An 18,430-nucleotide genomic window follows, 5' to 3' on the forward strand; every position below is an offset into this window, starting at 1 on the left:
AATATATAATGGTGCAAATCAAGTTATTCAGTACAGTAAGACATGACAAATTTAGGAGATCGAGCTGAAGGTTGTTCATATCCAGAGTGGTGAGATGTGGGAGCAAAGCTGGTGAAGAAAACAAGAGTTGAATATACATCAATTGTAGTTATTCTTGAAGGAGCTGGCTAAATATGATAGAAGCAAGCCAGACAGGGGTTTTTAATTGTAAAAAATCACCAACAAAAGTCCCAATAAAATGCCAGGCAAGTCATCCAGTCATGCTCATAGTCCTGTGCATACTGAGTTTGTATTTATGTGTGTTCATCCCACTGGGACTGACGATCCAGCAGAAAAGACAGATGTGTGGCAGCCTCTGACAGTGGGACGTTTGCATCACGGCAGGAAAACAGCAAATTGCCAACATAAATAAGGTGCCACGCTCTGATTAGGCCTGTCTTCACACATCATTATTGTCTAATGAGAGAGTTTCCCCTCTCTCAGGCTCACTATAACTACATGTCTGCTTGCCAGCTTTGCCATCACCGACTTTTCATTTTACAAGCCCATCTCGGGCTGTGCTTGACATCTGTCAGCTGTGATGGATGAATTTAAGCGAGGTGTCGCCAGGGCAACAGGCAGGCCAGGGGCAGTGGTGGCCTCCGGAGGCAGGACAGGTAGCAAGTGGTGGCTCTGCCTATATATCTGAAGGTTTTGTTTAAGACAAACTGTCAGGCCCGCTTGCCCTGTGTGAACTACAATCCAGATCTACTCATGATGACACCCCAAGGGGGGAGGGCGCATGTTGAGTCCAGGCAATAATACCCTTTAATTTGGACATTCCACCATTACATCGCCTTGACCGCTTGCCTGATTGACAGCACCAAATGAATTTGCTGCATCAGGGTCTAACTTTGGAGGACACACGTCACTGTAAACCTTTTTTCTTGCTGTCTCCAGTGACAGCACATGAATGAATTATGGACATATTTCATGTAAATTCTTTTGTTGACTGTTCTATATGAGTTTTCTGTGTCTCATTAGCACACACACTATAGCACGCCAATAAGACATTCCTATGTGATACACTGTTTGTGCATGCATCCACGTTTGTGTGCGTGGGTTTTTCACATATACAGTGATGCGCATGTACTGGTTTTCGTCATGTTTTTGCCACTGTGCTAAGGCTTTTCAAAATTACACACTGGGAAACTGCACTTTTTATGAGAGGATTTGTGTGTATAATTATCATTTAATTGCTTGCCCTGTGATGCGCTGTCATCTGTCACAGTCCATAGACGGCAAATAATGGTTCTTCTACCATCACTGTGTCGCCTAGACACTCAGCATGCAGAGAGCAGCGGAAACATCAGTAACTGATATCTGTCTTGAATTACTGATAAGCTCTCAAGTATGATGAGCTGTGTGTATACAGGCATTCCTTTGCCCGCAAACGTATTTTGGCCTGTCATCTGTCTTGGTCTATTGTAACAGTGTGAGTGTACCTAAAACTGCATGAGTGTAAGAGTATGTGTGAGCATTTGTGTGTTTACTGGTTCTGGCGGTGTTTTGCGCTTGAGAACTAGATCTCTAATTGTGTGCGTTTGAGAGGAAGTGGAGTTTTACAGGAAATTGAGGCTTCACAATCTCATGTGTGCAAATGTGTTTGATGCTTTCTGTTTATTGGCACTGACAGGTGCAACAGTTGTGTTATGCTTTAAGCTGCTTGTTTGTCTGGGACGCTGCTTTGTGTGGTTGAGTAATGGAGTAAACAGAGGGACAGGAGAGCAGCCTTGGGGCTAATTTATTCACTCCCCAGTCACCCTAATCACATAGGCCTGTTGCACTGGCACACCTGTCAATCCTGAGGAGCATGCTATACCGTCTAAATGTGCACAGCCAAACTCTCAGTGGGCCCAGTGCTTTAGGCTAGAACGGCATTAACCATGATACATTATTGAATGCTATTCTCGGTAATCAGACTTAACGAGCAAACAGGTTTTTTCCAAGTGTACAAACAGCCTATACAGAGGTCATATTAAGATTTTTCAGTTTCTCTTACATTGAATGTGTTAGGTAGCTTTTTATGCATGTTAAAAAGCTCTGCTGTGTTTCAAAGCCCACACCAAGGGGAAGGGGAGCACACTGCTCCTTACGTGCCTCAAACACCTCGTTTACAGCCCAGTCTTCTCTTCCTTTACTTAACGACATCACCGTGTAACTCATTCACACACTGGCTGCGTAGTGGACGGTTTGGTTCGGCACAAACGAACGATAGGCAGCTGCTGTGCGCTCCACATTTTCTGATCGAGTAGCCAACCAATCAGAGCAGACTGGGCCTTGAAGGGTGCCTAAAAGAGACAGCAGCTCAAAATAAGTGGTTCAGGTCAAATCTCTCAGGAGGTACTCTAGCAAAATATAGTATGTGAAAAAGAACGTTTATTTATTTATCCTTTTTTTTAATATGGAGGCATTTAATTCCCTTCTCGTAGACCCCCACCCCCCCCCTTCCCAAAGAAAAAGAACAATTTAACCTGTAAATGAGTACATTATAGAATAGAATAGAAATGGAAAAATACTTTATTCATCCCCATATGGGGGAAATTCAAATTAGTCAAGTAGCTAAAAAAAATTATAAATATTTATAATGTATTTATATATGGGCAGTATAACAGTATATTATTTTCTGAGCTGTTAAAATGAGCTCAAGTTAGAGTTGTATCTGTGTGGAGTTGACATATAACATCAAATAATGAATAGGCAAAGCTGGCGTTTCTGTTTGTAGGCACCTTTTAACAAAATCCAACATATGACTGTTGAGGAATACATCTATAGTTTAATGCTTCATAGACCCATGTACAGCACTGCATGAATAATCCCTTGAAAGTGCACAAAGTAGTTTTCATGAAATAAATACTGTCAAACCTGCACAATAAGGAATGTGTGTGGCTGTTGAATGTAGTAATGTGATGTTCAAGTCACTGTGGGTGTGGGAGGAAGTGTCTGTCTGTTGCCAGCGTAGAGTAATGGATGGCAGAGCTATGGCAGTGGGAGGAGGCATACATCCTCTTCCAGACAGCTGTAATGGATGAGAGTACAGCAAAAACACAAGAAAAGGAGGCAGACTGCATGAGCTCACCATCTCAAACTCTCACAAGGAGAAATTGGTAGTATTGAGAAAAGCTAAAAGATAGATGTAAATGGAACAATGGAACACCTGGAGAATCAGTCAGGACTGATGTGTTTGTCAATTGGTCTCTCTAAATGTGAATGTGCCCCACTCACATGAGTTTGTACATGTGTGAGATATGTTTGTCTTCCTTGCGGTGTCTTTTCCTCCTTGTGCCTTGCCTGCGTACCTGTACATTCATCAGACAGTTTGAAAATCAGTGTTTACCCAGACCAGTGTAGGTTTTAGTTAAACAAGATGAGCACATGGAACACTTTGAAATTCCTGTAATAAGACGCCCTTCCCTTTCCCCGTGCCTGTCCACTCACCACAGCCTATTTATGCAGCCGTCGAATAATGAAGCCTGTGTTAGAATGTTCATAGTTGTGGATGCACATGTGTAGACACTCCTATATCAGAGGTGATTTCTCTTGATTCTTATAAAACATTTGAACCAAAGTGGGTTCGTGTTAAGCTCAACCGTCTCAACCTAATTCCTTGCTTCACTCTTGTAAGAGCAAAGCATCTCGCCTTTGTCTTTCACAAATATTGTACCAAATAGCCCATGTCCCTGCTGGTGAGGGCAGGACAAGGATAGAGTGCTGGAGATGGCGATTGCTGCTGTACTCAAGAAGGAACACAGCCATCACTTTCTGCCACCAGGGAGCCAGGGCCATGAGTCTCCCAGAGGAGGACTGAGGATTCTGAGGATGGAAGGAATGCTGCCTTCCTTCTGTCTCTCAGTGCATGGTGCTTCACTGCATTTGCCTCTTCTTCTGGCTGGTGAAGAATATCTCCTGGCCCCTCTGCTATATACCAGGAGGTGTTATCGGGATTGCCTTGCTCTGTCCACTGTAACGGGTCCTCGGGCACAGTATTATCTGTTTACTATGAGGATATTAATAATACTGTGCTTTAGTTATGTGCTGCGTTGCTCTGCAGAGTGATGGAGGGAGGGGTTTGGAGTAAGGGACACTTCAATCATTCTGTCAAGAGTCTCTTTCAAGCAGGACAGGGTATAAGCAGCATTGGACAAGCTACTTAGGAGTGAAATAAATTCGTTTTTCTTGTCGTTACTTGCATCTTTTGGTAAATTAAGTAATTTACACTCCTCATTTCTAGGGGAAGTATTAATATGACAGTTATACAGAGCACATTGCTGCCAAATACTGGCTATAAGTCAATGAGAAGAGAAGAAAGAAACGCATCATATGGAGACACTGGGACGGTGCTGAAGTATTCACAGGGTAACTTTGTTCACCGTCTCCCTTGTTTAAAAGAACAATAGCTTGACCATCTGCCAGCAGGTCCAAGTGGGAGTTATGATATGGAGGCAAAAGGTCAGGGGTTCAAAGATCACAGCTGTCTCGGTCAGCTAAGAGGTTAGCCTATTTCCTGTACTTTTCTTTAGTGTAATGTCCTCTTTCTGTTCCCTTTTCTCTCTTTCTCTGCTGTCTACCCTCCTTCCAGTGTTTGTATGGCTGCTACGTCCACTCCTCCATCATCCCCACCTTCCACCGTAGGTGCTACTGGCTGCTCCAGGTAAGGACTCCTCTTCTCCTCCTTTAAAGTTCACCCTGCTTTAGTTAACTCACTGACTCTCCCTGGCCGTCGACAAGAACGTGAATGAGTTGCATGATATCAGTTTCTATTAAACCAAAGCGTTTACCTTTGACAGCCGGCAGGCAGACATCAACCTGTCCCTCCATCACCTCCCTCTCTCGCCTTTCCCCTTTCTTTCCCCAGCCTCCATTTTCCTTATCTTTCCCAGTCATTCACCTTTTTGATGGCATTGCCCATACAGGCCGTCCAGCAGGAGCACGGTATCTCAGTCTGCTAAAAGCTTTGCCATCTCCCCTGCCTAACAGCTGCAGTGATGGGCAGTAAAAGCATGATGGAAGAGGTTCCCTGTACAGTACAGTGTGCTTACTGTTGGTCGTCAAGTCTGCCGGCTGAGAGTGGTTGTAAATAGTAGTCCTTTGATCACCTGCCCAATACATCTCATCATTTTCCTTTTGCATGGCAGCCATTTCTGTTGCAGGATGCCTGATATAGTCATGCACTCGGAGTTCTAAGGGAGCATAAAGCGCCTGCACAGAGAGTAGGACTTTGTAAAGCTTATGTCTCATTTATCAATCAAGGAATACATTTCTTGATGGGAAATTGTGAGATTCAGAGAATTCGGGAAAGACAAATGTTGAATATCAGACCCAATTTTTTTGTAACAATCAAAGAAAGGGCTCAGGAACCATGCCAGTGAACACAAGTCATTGCTCCATCCGCAAGTCAAGTTAGGGTTAGGAATCTGTCTTTCAAAGAAAATTACAATATAACATACAAGATCAAATCACATTTTATAGGCTGAAATATTCGTACGATTTAGAAACTTAAAATAAATCCTTTCAACGATTGGAAGAATTCGGATCCTCTTCCCTTCTGGTGCCTTTATAATGAGCTAGATTCCAGCACCAAAAGTCTCCCCCTCACACACCTAGCTATCAGCCTGGATATAGCAAAAATTGGGTTTTACATTGAAAAATACTTAACATGTGATCAATTTACTTTTTTAAACTCTTGAAAAAATGAGCAGATATTAAACAAATAGATTTTGAAATTTCCACATTTGATATATTGTGTTTGTACTATTTCATTAAAAACTGGCTTAAAGACTGGTTTGTTTCTCCACTGCTCTGTTTTGTGTATACTAGCATTTATTAGCATATATATTATCAACTGATTACGATATTTATTATCAATCAACCATAAAGGCATTATTAAAGACATTTTTTTTATTAAGTCTGAGGGAATTTGGCATACTGCAAAAGAAAGGCCAACATACAACATACAACAAATAAAACATCAAACACAAAAAGGTGGAAGAACTATGTGTTTTGAAATTAAATATATCAGAAATATTTTCGATGAACACTGAAATATTGAAATGCATCAGGAGATTAACTTTGAAGTCACATGGCCTGATTAAGGGAAAATAAGTTATAACATATCATCCATCCATTTTCTATACCTGCTTTATCCAATTCTGGCTAAAAGTTTCGACACTTTAAACGTGTCTGAGCCCACCTTAACTCCTTTAAGAGTTGTTTTAAAGAAATTATATTTGGGCATTCACACACAAACTCATCCACCCTCTTACTTTGAAAGCATGTCTATGTGTGTATTATGGAAACACGATTCAAACAACACCAGACAGAACCTCAGAGTATTCAATCAGAGTATTTGTTGAGAAACTTATTTTCTATGTATTTCTACAACATGAAAGCCCACAAAAAATATGGACATGGTTTCCAGATCGTGTCCTGTCTTCACAATCCAAGTCAAGTCAAACAAAAGGGAAAGGAAAGAAGATCCCAGAGAGAAATCTGAGCCCTCCAGTATTTTTACATCCAGTTGCTACTCTGTGCTGATTGGTCCTTTGTCCAGCAGGTCTTGGAGAGCAGTTCTTTCAGTTTGGCACTCCTTCGCTGACATTTGTCTTTGTTTTTTTTTCTCTTGCGTTGACATTCCTGATGGAGATTAGATGATCTTTGTTGTTGGAATGTCATCTTTTTTTAGTGTAGATGTGCAGAGCAAGGCACAGCAAGCCTAACGGAACACAGGTGTCCTGTGCACAAATGAAAAAACTGTAGTTCTCCTCGTTATGGCATCCAGTTATGACATAGCGCTACAATATTTTACTTTGAAATATGTAAGGAAAAAGCATCTGTGGAGTAAATACACTTTGAATACTGTGCCACTTTTTCCATTTTGTCTAAGCTCTCTCTACATCCCTTTTGTACTGAATAGACCCAGAAGACATCTGTTTACATTCTAACCAGCCCCCAAATACACAGGCTCTCAGCAAAAACAAGAGAGCCGACAATAACTCAGAAAAGACAAAAGACTAAATTTGCCCTTAACAATACTTATACACCAGGCAAAAATAATCAGTGTCCCCACTGCAAACAAAACCTTTCAAACTACTTCTCTTTATTTGTCTCTTGTGCCCTGTGTTGGCACTGTGTATGATATTAGGCAGTAATCACAGTTCTAGCAGACAAAAAGTATCACCCTGCCCCTGTCTTTATTTAGAAACCCCTTATTTGGGGCAGCTATCGCTCAGGAGGAAGACTGTTTATTTGCCCATCAGAAAGCTGGTGGTTTGATTCCTGGCCTCCTAGGACCACGTGTCAAAGTATTCTTGGGCAAGGCACTGAACCCAGCATTACCTCTGATGAGTCAACTGGATAGATAGAAAGAAAAAAAACACTGCATAGCTTTTAATATTGTATAGACTAAGTGATGTATGAATGTGTATGTGAATGTGAATCTGGGGAATCTGGTCCCTTAGACGAGAAAAGCGCTGTTTTTTAAAAACACCCATGTTTACATGTAGTTAGTCTTAAAAATGATGCACTTGCATGACTGTGGAACAAAACCATGACTCAGAGTCAGGCCAAAAGCAGTGCATGATATATTCAGTACAACAGAGCACTGGGGGTCATGCGGGGTCACTCAGTTTTCATAAGACTGCAACCATTTTCAGTCTCTCTCTGCTTGCTTCAGGAGTCACAGAGAGTCATAAACATTCATCAAACTTTGAGGGGTTCACTGACTCAACTTTTCTCTCCTGTTACTGTGGAGCTTCAGCTGAAAGCAACTGCCTTGTGAAATCTTGGCCCTCACCTCTCATACTGCTCAGCATATATTGCTAAACATCTCCCAGGGCCCTGAGCTGCATGTGTGCTACGAACACATCCACTCTTTCAAAGAGAACAGTACCTTCTGCTGCCAAGCAAATGTGGGCTTTCTTTATAATGGAGTGAAACCCAGACTGACATCACTTTTCAGGGTCTGTATTTCAGACCATCAGGTGCGACGCAAACTTTTTCATGCGTGAGGTAAAGAATTGCACTATCTGTGCAGATAGACCTTCAGCACGTCTGTCATCCAGCATGTTTACACTCTCTTTCTTATTCACTCCTTCTTTTTCCTCATTCCTCCTGTCTCTGAACCCCACTAATGTTCCTAATGTTCCTAATTCTCTGTATACCATTTGCTGTATCCATATGAGATTTGCAGCCAGTAGTCTGTCAACAGCAGAGCAGCAAGGAGACTGGAGCTCCCAGAGCAGCAACAGGGAAAGGTCACCAGTGAGTGAAAAATGTAAATATTCAGCCATCCCGCAGCCACAGGGATGAAAATAACTCCTATTACACAGCATTGACAGGAAGGGAACACAGCGGACAAAGAGGGTAGAGACAGTGTGAACTAGAGAGTGAGATGGACATATAACTTTTAAAAAGTTAGGGCAAAAATTCACGCTGAAGGGAGAGCTGGAGAGAAAGACAGATTTAAAGATTGAAGCGTAAAAAAATCATTCATATATATTTACATACAAAAGAATAGGGAAAAGTGTTTGGCTTTATGCAGGTATTTTTGGATACATGTAAAGCACTGCAAGAGAGCCTAAAAGTGTAACAGAGGATAGCTGGTGAAAAGTGTTTTTGGGATGGGAGGAGGGAGGAGGTGAAAAAGGGTCAGCCAAGAGGGTGTGTGCTTCTTTATCCACTCCTTATCCACTCTTTATTGAGTCAAAGCCTGGGTAATGAGACAGGGGACAAGAATAAAGACCTGCGAGGGGGGTCTTCTCACACCCCATTCATTTTCTTTTGTTCTTCTCACCTCTCACTCTCAATCTGCTCATCCCCGCCACACTATCTCTATGGCATTAGATCACTTCAGAAAGTCTGGCCCATCCTTGCAAATGGCTGAGACTGAAGAAAAGTACCACTGCAGTTATCCAGGGTTGCAAACAATGAATCCAAATTGCTGCTGAGACAGAGTTGCACGGTGCCAAGTGTGTGGGTTTCATTCAAGGAAAAAGAAAAGGAAAAGGTTACCATTGCATTGGATTTGCTAAAATAATGGCCATCTGTATATGATAATGGATTATTGTCTACACAGTCAACAACATCCTGTCATTATAAAGATCCAAACATCATTTCTACTCTCTTTAAATGCTGTCACTTGCAGTTTTAGTGTGCATAACTAGATACATAGATTCACAGTCTTTCTAGATTCTGGCTGTCATGACACATAAACACACACACAGACACACACTCAATGACACGTAGAATCTTGCCTGTCCTGGTGGCACTGATTGATTCCACTGCTCTGTGTCCCCTTCTCTTGTTTAGTGCTAATCGAATGTAATTCCGCACTTGTGCCTCTCCATCAAATCAGACAGTGGCGTTTGTGCTGGCCGGCGGGGCCACAGAGGTGGGGATAATTATGATATTAATACGGAGGGGGTCTGAGGGGAAACTTCATTTGTCCCGCTGCCTGCCACGAACACAGAGAGGGGTCAATAGCCTCTCCCTGCTTTTCCTACTTTAAAGAGGAGGAGAGAGGAGTGAGATAATGAAATGACTAGTAAGGCAGGAGGGAATGCTGACGACCTTGTTTCTTCAGAGCTATCACTTTCTCCCTCTTACCTCTCTCAGCTTAGGCCACTGTGCTGTAGTCTCTGTCTCATATGAATACATTATTAATATCATCATTCACTGCAGTTACATTTTTCCTATTACATTAGTCCTTCAGAGTATAATGACTTTGGAACTACTTGAATTAGTGTTATGCTGGAAAATGAGTTGTCACTGTTGTCCCTGTGATCGTTCCGGCACTATTAGACTGTATTTCAACTATTTTAATTTATAGAATGATTCAGAGGTTACTTAATTGGATAGGCAGAGTGATAACTTTGCGCTTAAGGGGAACCCTGAGCACTTAATAAATTGTGGTGCTGTCCATGGTGCTGAAACAAGCTTCGCTTTCTCTTGTTTGTCTGTTCTTTTAATTTTCTTTCAGTCTTTTTTGTTCATCTACGATTTGTTTTTTTTTTCCTTTTTGGCTCTATCGATTGGTCAAAAACCACCCAGCACTTTTGAACTCGAGTGAATCAATACCTCAAGCAGCAGATCATGTGCAGGATCCAACATATGTGCTCATCATGCTTCACGCCTTGGCACCAGTCAAGAAGAGGTCTCTCTCAGTTTTATTAATTGAATGGGAAATGTTGAGAAGCTCCTTTGCTGTACTGATCCATCGTTTGGTTCACAAGCAGGATACCGTAGCTCCACAGTGGTCATGCCTGCAGGCTAAAGGCAGACAGATGGATTTTTTATATCTATCAGACTCCGGATCAGTTCAGTTGCCGCTGTGCTGAGCAATGGAAGGCGGGTGCTGGATTCAGAGTGGTTCAGGTGATGTGTGATGACAGAGCAGAGCTGTCAGGTCCAGATGCACATCAGATGTGTCCAGACTATGCAAGGCTACATAATGAATATTTCACAGAGATAAATCATGGATGAGCCCGGGCACCATTCTGTTGATTTCACCAAGAGGGTAGAGAGTCAGTGAAACCTGGTGAGAGTTTGACTGGCTGTCTACAACCTCAGGGCAAACGGAGGCAGTAGAAGTATAATTGCCTTTAGCTATGCAGGCTGTTGTTTGTATCAAATGAAAATGCACCTCTTTGGAGTATAAGCTCAATTTTATAACATAGGACTTTGACTTTACTCCCTGACATTACTGTTAAATCCAAAATCCACATCAACACTGGACCGGAAAGGGAACAGGTGGTGGTACATGCTTTGGGAGTGTGTGTCTGCGTACCTGTCAATGTCTGCACATGCTTTTCTGTACTTGTGTGTGAAAGAGAGAGAATGTGTGTATCAGGCCTTGCCACTCTGTTACTGTGCTATGTTGGGAGACCATAGTGCTCTCAGCAGCATGCTGCTGCTGGCAGGCCCCGACTCTCTCCGCCATGAGGAGAACAGCTGCTTCAGGAGCATATTGGGTTGTGAGCCATGTCCCTGTATCACCCACCCAGCCCCAACCCCTCCCCACCCTTGTGTGCGTTCAGGCAGAAGCAGTTTATCTGACATTAACCCTCATCTTCCACTGTATTCAAATGAATCTCTCCGCTCAACTTTTCTTTTTCCCCTCTGAGCACATCTGCTACCCTCTATTTTTACTTAGACTAAAAATGTGAAGTTAGTTTTAAGTTGGTCTCTGCCCAAAACAGTGACACTGGGGCTTCTGACCTCTAAACAAATTGAAGGTTACTCTGTTGCTTAATTACTGGCCCCTGCTGGAGTGCCCTCTCTCCATACAATGAAAGAGAGAGAGAAGTTGAACAAAAACCCCAGAGGCACACTGAGCTGCCTCTCCTCCTGGCAGACTGATCTGTTCCTCAGTGCCTGCGACCTTTTCTCCAGGCTCATCGCCTGGCCCACCAGCACAGCCAATTATCACAAATCCCCCGCCGCATTTGTCTTGCCATTTTCACTCTGCAGCCAAGGAGGCGTGCGTGGCCATAGATTCATGCCGCCTCCCAATCGGCCTTAGCCCAGACGGAGAAACAGAGGCCCACAACAGGTATGTGGTGCTTAAATAATTCAGTTCTCCTGAAAGGTTAAGGCTCTGCCAGTAAGATGAATTGACATTCATCTTGCTCAAGAGTCATGAACCCACTTTCAGAAAGAGTTGCCATCGACATGTTTACATTTTGGCTTCGATATTGTTATTGACACCAATATTTTACATGATATTCTACTTTGCTCTTGTTCACTGGTAGGCTGCAGTGAGCACAGGTAACGGCCTCTTTTGTCAAAGCAGGAATCGCATGTCTGTCTGAGATTGTTAGAGCTGTAAAATCAGAAGTTAGTTGTAGAGTACTGCAGCAAAATATTTCACACTGTGTTGAAGGTCATCAGCTCTCTCTTCAGCAACCGTTTGCTGATTTCCCCACATTAGAAGCTGTAATAAGTGTGTTATCAGCCACTCCTCTTTCATGTTTACCTGTCTGTGTGTGTTAAAAAGCCGAAGAAATCAATAGATCCACAGTAAATCTAGTTTGTCCTGTGCCACTTCTCAGCCACGTCAAGCCATGGGTCTGCCCATGTCACTTTGCAGGTTCAGACATGATAGCAGAAGAGTGCACACATCTCCCAGCTTCCCAGAGAACACTGGTCACAGTTAATGACCAGAACTGTCTGATTTGTCCTGCCCTGATTACTCCTCTGAGCCCCAATTAGCCGTGGATGAGGGCTGACATCCCGACACGATCACTTGAACGTGCCATAGAGGGAAGGATGAGAGAGGAAAAGAATGCATAGAGGTAAGGGCAGAAGATGGGGAAAGTCTATCGTAGAGATGAAGGGGAGAGGAGAGGAGTTGGTATGTAAGATCTGGTGAGAAGAAAGCCTGAATCGTCAGAGTTACTCTGCATTCAGACAGTTATTGATCTCAATTCTCCTTTAATCAGCTACCACTTATGGACATACATCTGATTGCAATTTCTATAATTGGCAATTTTCATTGTAGAAATCTATCTCCCCAAGAGCTCCATCTGGTCTGAGACAGGTTGATTTTTCTGTGGATTCCTGATGAAGAGATGTGGGCCTGTTTGTAGAGATATATAAGATAAAAATAGAGTAGTCAGCAATGTGGTCTTATCAATGTAGTAGTTTGATTGAAAAGTGAAGTACAGAGAGAGTCCAACAGTATTTTATTATGTATAAAAACAATATCATTTTTATTCTATAATTTTGCATTCACTTTTTTGACCATTTTCATCTTTGTGTCTTTTCTCTTGTATTCCTTCTCTTCTTTTGTCTTTTTTTTCTGTCCAACTTCCTGTCCTGGTCTGAACCCCTCCCTCATCCCACATTTCTCACAATTCGTTCTTTCTTTTTCAATGCCACTGTATCTCCTCAACATTGCTGAGATGTGTCCCGGCCGCAAGTTTTGAGAGGAAAAAAAATCTCTATTTTTTTGGCCTGCATTCATTCTCTCTCAGTAGGGGGCAGTTGAAAGTAACTACAAGGGCAGGTACAGCCTTCAGAGTCAAACCAGACTTCTTATAGTCATTTTTTTATATGAATAGATGTCATATTGAAATCAAACGGGAGCACACCCTTCAGTGGAATGGCTCTGCTCCTGTCTCTGTCTCAAAACACACCCACGCAAACCTGGGAGGAGGAGGAGGGAAGAAGAAGAGGAGAAAGGGAAGGCAAAGAGTGAAAGGGTGGGAGAGGAGCAAGGGAAGGAGGGGAGAAAACAAGAGGTGGTGGGGATGCTTTGAGAATGGGGATTAGAATTAGAGGATTAAAGGTAGAAGATGATATCATTTGGTAGCGATGAGCAGGAGCAAACGAGCAGTGCAAATCACCGGACGTTAACGAGCTGCCTCGTAAATAACTGCAGCCGAGTGTATTCTTGAAGCTGGATCTGGGTAGGTGTGCATTATGCAAAGGAGCCAAAATGCTTGCCTTAACGTTATTTGCAACCCCCTCCCAATTTATTAAGGTTTCCCCCCATTGTCCTAGGGCTGAATGTGGGCCTCCCATAGCAGCATCTGGGGGCATTTCCTTATAAATAGTGGGAGGTTTGAGTCAGAGTGAGAGCCCCTTGTGTGGCATCCTTACCCACACACAGCTTGCAAATGATAAATTCCAAAGCTGACATACCCCAACATGGCTCAATAAAACAAGAAAAAAAGAGAAAAAAAATCACCTTAGCTTCACCGGGAACTTTTCAGCTTCAGCTTTTCAGAAAATTCAGCTTAGATAGACTGTTTCTCATCTCTTTTTGGTTATTTGCAATGTTTACCTCTTAATACATAGACTGCAGCAAAGGAGCAATAGGGAGTCATTAAAATATATTAAAATGCTGATCTTCAATTAAATGTTCCTTTTTTTCTGAACTTTCAAACACCTAAACTAATCCCATGGAGACTGCAGCAGTTCACTTAACAACAATATTAGTTATAAAATGTATGTTTTAACAGGGATGAAGAGGCAGTTGAAAGACAGAGACACTGTGGTATAAAAGTGCTATAAAGTGGCAGAAAAGTATTATTCAGGTTCCTGGGCCCCAATGGTTTTTTTTTTTTTCTTCTTTTTTTCTTGTCTCTAGCACTGTCACACATAATCTGTGAATGTTGTCAAGGAATGTTTGTGTTCGCTTAATAAAAATAAAGTTAAAAAAAAAAAAAGTGGCAGAAAGTTGGACTTTCTCTCCTTTTGTGCTCATATGGGTTGAGGGTAGAAGGGGAAATATACATCTCTATTTTAGCTAGGAGCCCAGCAGCAGGAGAGTGACTTTCATTGGCTGCATTGTAAATATTACATGACTTCCTGATGGCAGTGTTCTGTCTGAGGCTCTGACTGGCCTGGTATTAACCTGTCCGGATAAATCAGACGTTTACCCAACTCTGTCTTTCTATTCAAAGCACTGTTTCCTCCCTTCATACTTCATTTTTCCCCTGCTTCCCATTCTTATGTAACCTTCCAGCCCCACCTGTTTCTCATGCACCATTTTTGCCCCTGGACCGCTTTCTATGCTGCAACCCACTTTGTGTGTACATTTTCTCTATGGGGCATTACTCTGTGCTTTTCTGCCAAGGCCCCAAACGTCATACGCGGCCTGGCAGGTGACAAATAGTTTTTTAATTGCTTGCACCAGGAAAATCATTAGTCTCTTCCCTTTCCTTGGTGGGACCGGGCAGGACGTGTGTGCAATAATAATAGCCCCAGTTCTGTTTCCCATCTGCTATTTTTAGATCAGGTATTCTAAGGGCAGTCTCTGAACATTCTTGTGCATTTGTATGTATGTGTGTGTGCCTGTGTGTGTCTTTATGTGTATGTTTGCAAATGCATGGACACGTGCACATAAAGAGGCACGGTAAAGGTGGGCTAAATGGTCCAGAGGTGCTTTTATGTGATTGTGAGGGAGGAGAGTGTGTTTGTCAACTCTCTTCCTGCCTCGTGAGAGTTTTTCTCATTGCTGCTGCAATTCCCAAGCCCCTGGGAGTGTGCTGTTTGTCTGTGTGCATGTGCCTTTTTGTGCCTGTGAGTGTGTGCACCTCTATGTCTGGCAGGCTCTGACCCAGGCCATTGTGCTGTAGTGCATTACTGTTACAATCCAGCGACACAGTGGCCTGCCGGATGAAGCCGTCCAGTTTATGGAGCAAGCTGCAAACTCCAGCTGCTTTTGGTTGGGATTGTGCTTAGTGGTGAGATATAGTATTGATTTTCTCTCCTTGGTGCCCTTGCCATCCCTGTGTAGATATGCACCAGTGCTCAGCATCCATTCACTGAGAAAAGGGAGAGGGAGAAGAGAGCAAAGGATGTGACGATAGTGACCCCATTCGTTCACATGGAAAAGGCGGGGAACATGAGGTGGCAAGATGGGAATTGAGTTTGTGAAGCTCAGATTGCAGGATGAACCCTGAATTAGATTTTTGTGTTATACAAGCATTTGTTATCATTTATCTCAGCAGAGGGTGCTGGTGTGTCTGCATTCCTGTGTAAGTTTATTACATGTGTGGGTTTGTGTGGAGTCCGAAAGGGGTGCATTTGTTAGCGTGTACGTGCGTGTGCTCGTGTGTGTGTTTGAGTGAGCAAATTGGATCAGATGCACTTGATGTTTTTCCACTTTTTTGCCTTTCCCCAGCGGGGAGCCATGTTCAGCACTACTCCGAGGCCATCCAGATCTTGCCCTCCCTTTACCCCAGCCCCACCACCACCGTGGTCCTTTCCTCAAACGACATGATAAAATCATATTTGAAACATTTTTGTTGAACCCCCCACAGCCACACTGCAGCAGTTCAATTCATGTAAACGCCTCATTACACAAGATGTTTCATAGATAAGTGATAAAATGTAAAAAATCTTATAAAGAGTAATATAGAAATATTAGCGTGTGACCTTTCTGTGAATTTTGAGTCGGGTGCTCATAAAATGTTCAAGCAATGAAAACTGAATTGAACCTTCTAGACTGCCAGGGTTAATGATACCTCTAGGTGTGCAGTACATCAGACATCAAAGTACCAGCACTCCTGTCCTTGTCTGACACACACAGTCAGGCATACAGCTTCTCAAAACCAATACTCAATCAATAAATCTTTAGCAAAAATGTGGTGTAGACAGTATGGAAAAACGTTCTGTCATTCATTTTTCTCAGTTGATTTTTTTAACTTGTCATGCTCATCATTGTGCATGTATGTTGTAACGGTGCCAACTACTTAAATGTTAGATTTTTCAAAAACGAATGGCTCTCAGTGCGGAAATTCAAGACCCTTCGCCCAAAGAACGTAACGATTTCACTGTGTTTCAAGTTCACAGAATTAAAAAAGAAAAAAAAAAGAAAAAAAATGTATTTTTTATTTCCTTCTGTATTGCTGAGTTTTAAAGCTTGGTATGAACAAATTAATATTTTGCAGCTTCTACTAATAATACATTAAAGTGAACGGCTCACACATCAGGAGCTTGTGAAAATCCCTCTGTTCATATTACAGTTCATCCAGCAGTATTATAACTAACAGCAGAAGAGTCACAAATTTAGGGGATGGCTAGCCAAACAGCTGAAAGCCACTACTCTGCATATGTGTGTGTGTGTGTTTGTGTGTGTGTATGTAATCAGGCTGTGTTATGCCACCCTATCCTGGCAGTGCTGAGAGTGGGGAGACCCGGTCTCTTTCCAGATTCATCTCTCCAGCTTTGTTTGACTAAGTAGTGCCATGGTGGATGTGTTGGAGAGGACCTGAGTGCTAACAGCAGCAGCAGTGCAGCGTATGTGTGGGTTGCCTGAGCCAGTGGGGCTTGGCACAGAGAGACAGCATATGTTCATGGCCAGTTTCCCTCCTCCTCTCCAATCTCTCGTCGCTCTCGTCGCTCTCGTCTTTTTCCTCCATCTCTCTCTTCTTCTCTGCTTTGACCCCCTCTCCCACCCTCTGACAACGTAGCACAGAGATCAAAGGGCACTTGGGATTCCAGTGTCCCCCAAGGATAACCCACCAACGCTCACAAACGCTGAGCCTCTTTCTTCTAACAGAAACACGCGCATACTCCCTTCTTTGTCTTTTTACCATCTGGCATGTGATCAGAGAGTATTTGGTGCAGCGGGTCACATTTGATGGCTTCAGTAGGACTAATTTCCAATGCTTTTCCAAGGGCCGGTCTCACCTCACACCTCAGCCTATCTCTGCCCTACATAAACTCTGGCTGTTCATTTCTGAATACTTCCAGGCACCTAGATGTGGACCACCATACTGCTGCTTAAAAAAAGAGTTAACTGTGTCCCAGATAGCCCCAACCAGCTGCTTCAGCCTTTCACACCTACTCTCCTGCTGCCTGCTCTCCTCCTTGCCTCTTGAACCAGTAAATGAACACTCATTTGCAAGTTAGATAAATCCTTTGAATGTATTATTGATGCAAACAAATTAGCCTGCAGGCCCCAGACAATACCTAATGGAGCCTTGGCTTATGGGTGAGGTAGTTTCCAGTGAGGGCACTGTCGGTGTTCTAGGATTGATGCCTGCTCTTCTGCCCCGTAATTATTTCTCCTACAAATTATTCAGCTGTTCAGACGCAGTGTGGAGTTTAAAGCAGTGCCTCTTATTGCTGCCTATATGATTCTAGGCCTTAACCAAGCAACATTCATTAGTTTATTAAAAAAAAAAAAAAAAAGACATGGGCAATTAGATAACTGGGATAAAGCCACCAAAATGAGGGGATGTGTTGTTATTCAAGTTTATGCATGCTTCACATAATTCACTGAGGTTTATGTTGGTGTTGCTTTTTCAAGGATATTCTCTTATCTTGTTGTACACAGACACATGCATACACTTTAACAGCCTGGTATAAGCCTGTTCATGTATTTACAGAGACTCTAACTGACTCACTATCACAAATATGCATAGAAACACCAACAGAATGTGTGTGGGTAAGAGGGGACACATATGGAGACACACAGATACACACATACACTCAAGGCAAGTACATATAATTTATGCTGGCTGGCAACACTGTGGTAGAGAGAGAGACAGAGGTTGTAAAAGTGAGAAGAAAAACTTAGAGAGGAGATTAGAGAAAGAGGGGTCTACCACACTGTCCTCAGCGATTAGGAACCAGTATTGATCAGAGGAGGTAAGGGGAAGGCAGGCTGAGAGGAGGAGGGAGAGAACAGGCCCTAGAGCTTGGACACCAACTCTCTGGTGGCCTCTGCTCTGTTCCGCTCCGACAAGCTGGCCAGGGCCATTGGGAGATTCATCAAAGGGTCTTATACCGCTATCTGGCTCAGCTGCAGATACACAAATACACACATTAATGCATACATACACGTTCTTCTGGCCTTTGAAAAATGCCCCATTTGATGACATCATTTCCCATTTTGCTCCAGTGCTAGATGTAGTGAATTAAAGCTGATGTGTTCGCA

The 18,430-nt window shown here is 42.8% G+C and overlaps 1 protein-coding gene across 9 annotated transcripts in view; it reads left to right on the forward strand.

The window, feature by feature from the left end:
* camta1a (calmodulin binding transcription activator 1a) overlaps positions 1-18,430 on the forward strand; it is a 291,503-nt gene that overhangs the window by 226,040 nt on the left and 47,033 nt on the right. For all 9 annotated transcript variants that reach the window (XR_012770417.1, XM_075475050.1, XM_075475051.1 and 6 more), the window contains one exon: positions 4,619-4,690. Coding sequence is in view for 8 of the 9 variants with exons in the window: in XM_075475050.1 (XP_075331165.1) it covers positions 4,619-4,690 (72 nt within the window). In the remaining variant the exon portion in view is untranslated. The remainder of the gene's footprint in view (positions 1-4,618; positions 4,691-18,430) is intronic.

The sequence above is a fragment of the Odontesthes bonariensis genome, chromosome 10, assembly GCF_027942865.1.
Source record: "Odontesthes bonariensis isolate fOdoBon6 chromosome 10, fOdoBon6.hap1, whole genome shotgun sequence".
In the NCBI taxonomy this organism is placed as follows: domain Eukaryota; kingdom Metazoa; phylum Chordata; class Actinopteri; order Atheriniformes; family Atherinopsidae; genus Odontesthes; species Odontesthes bonariensis.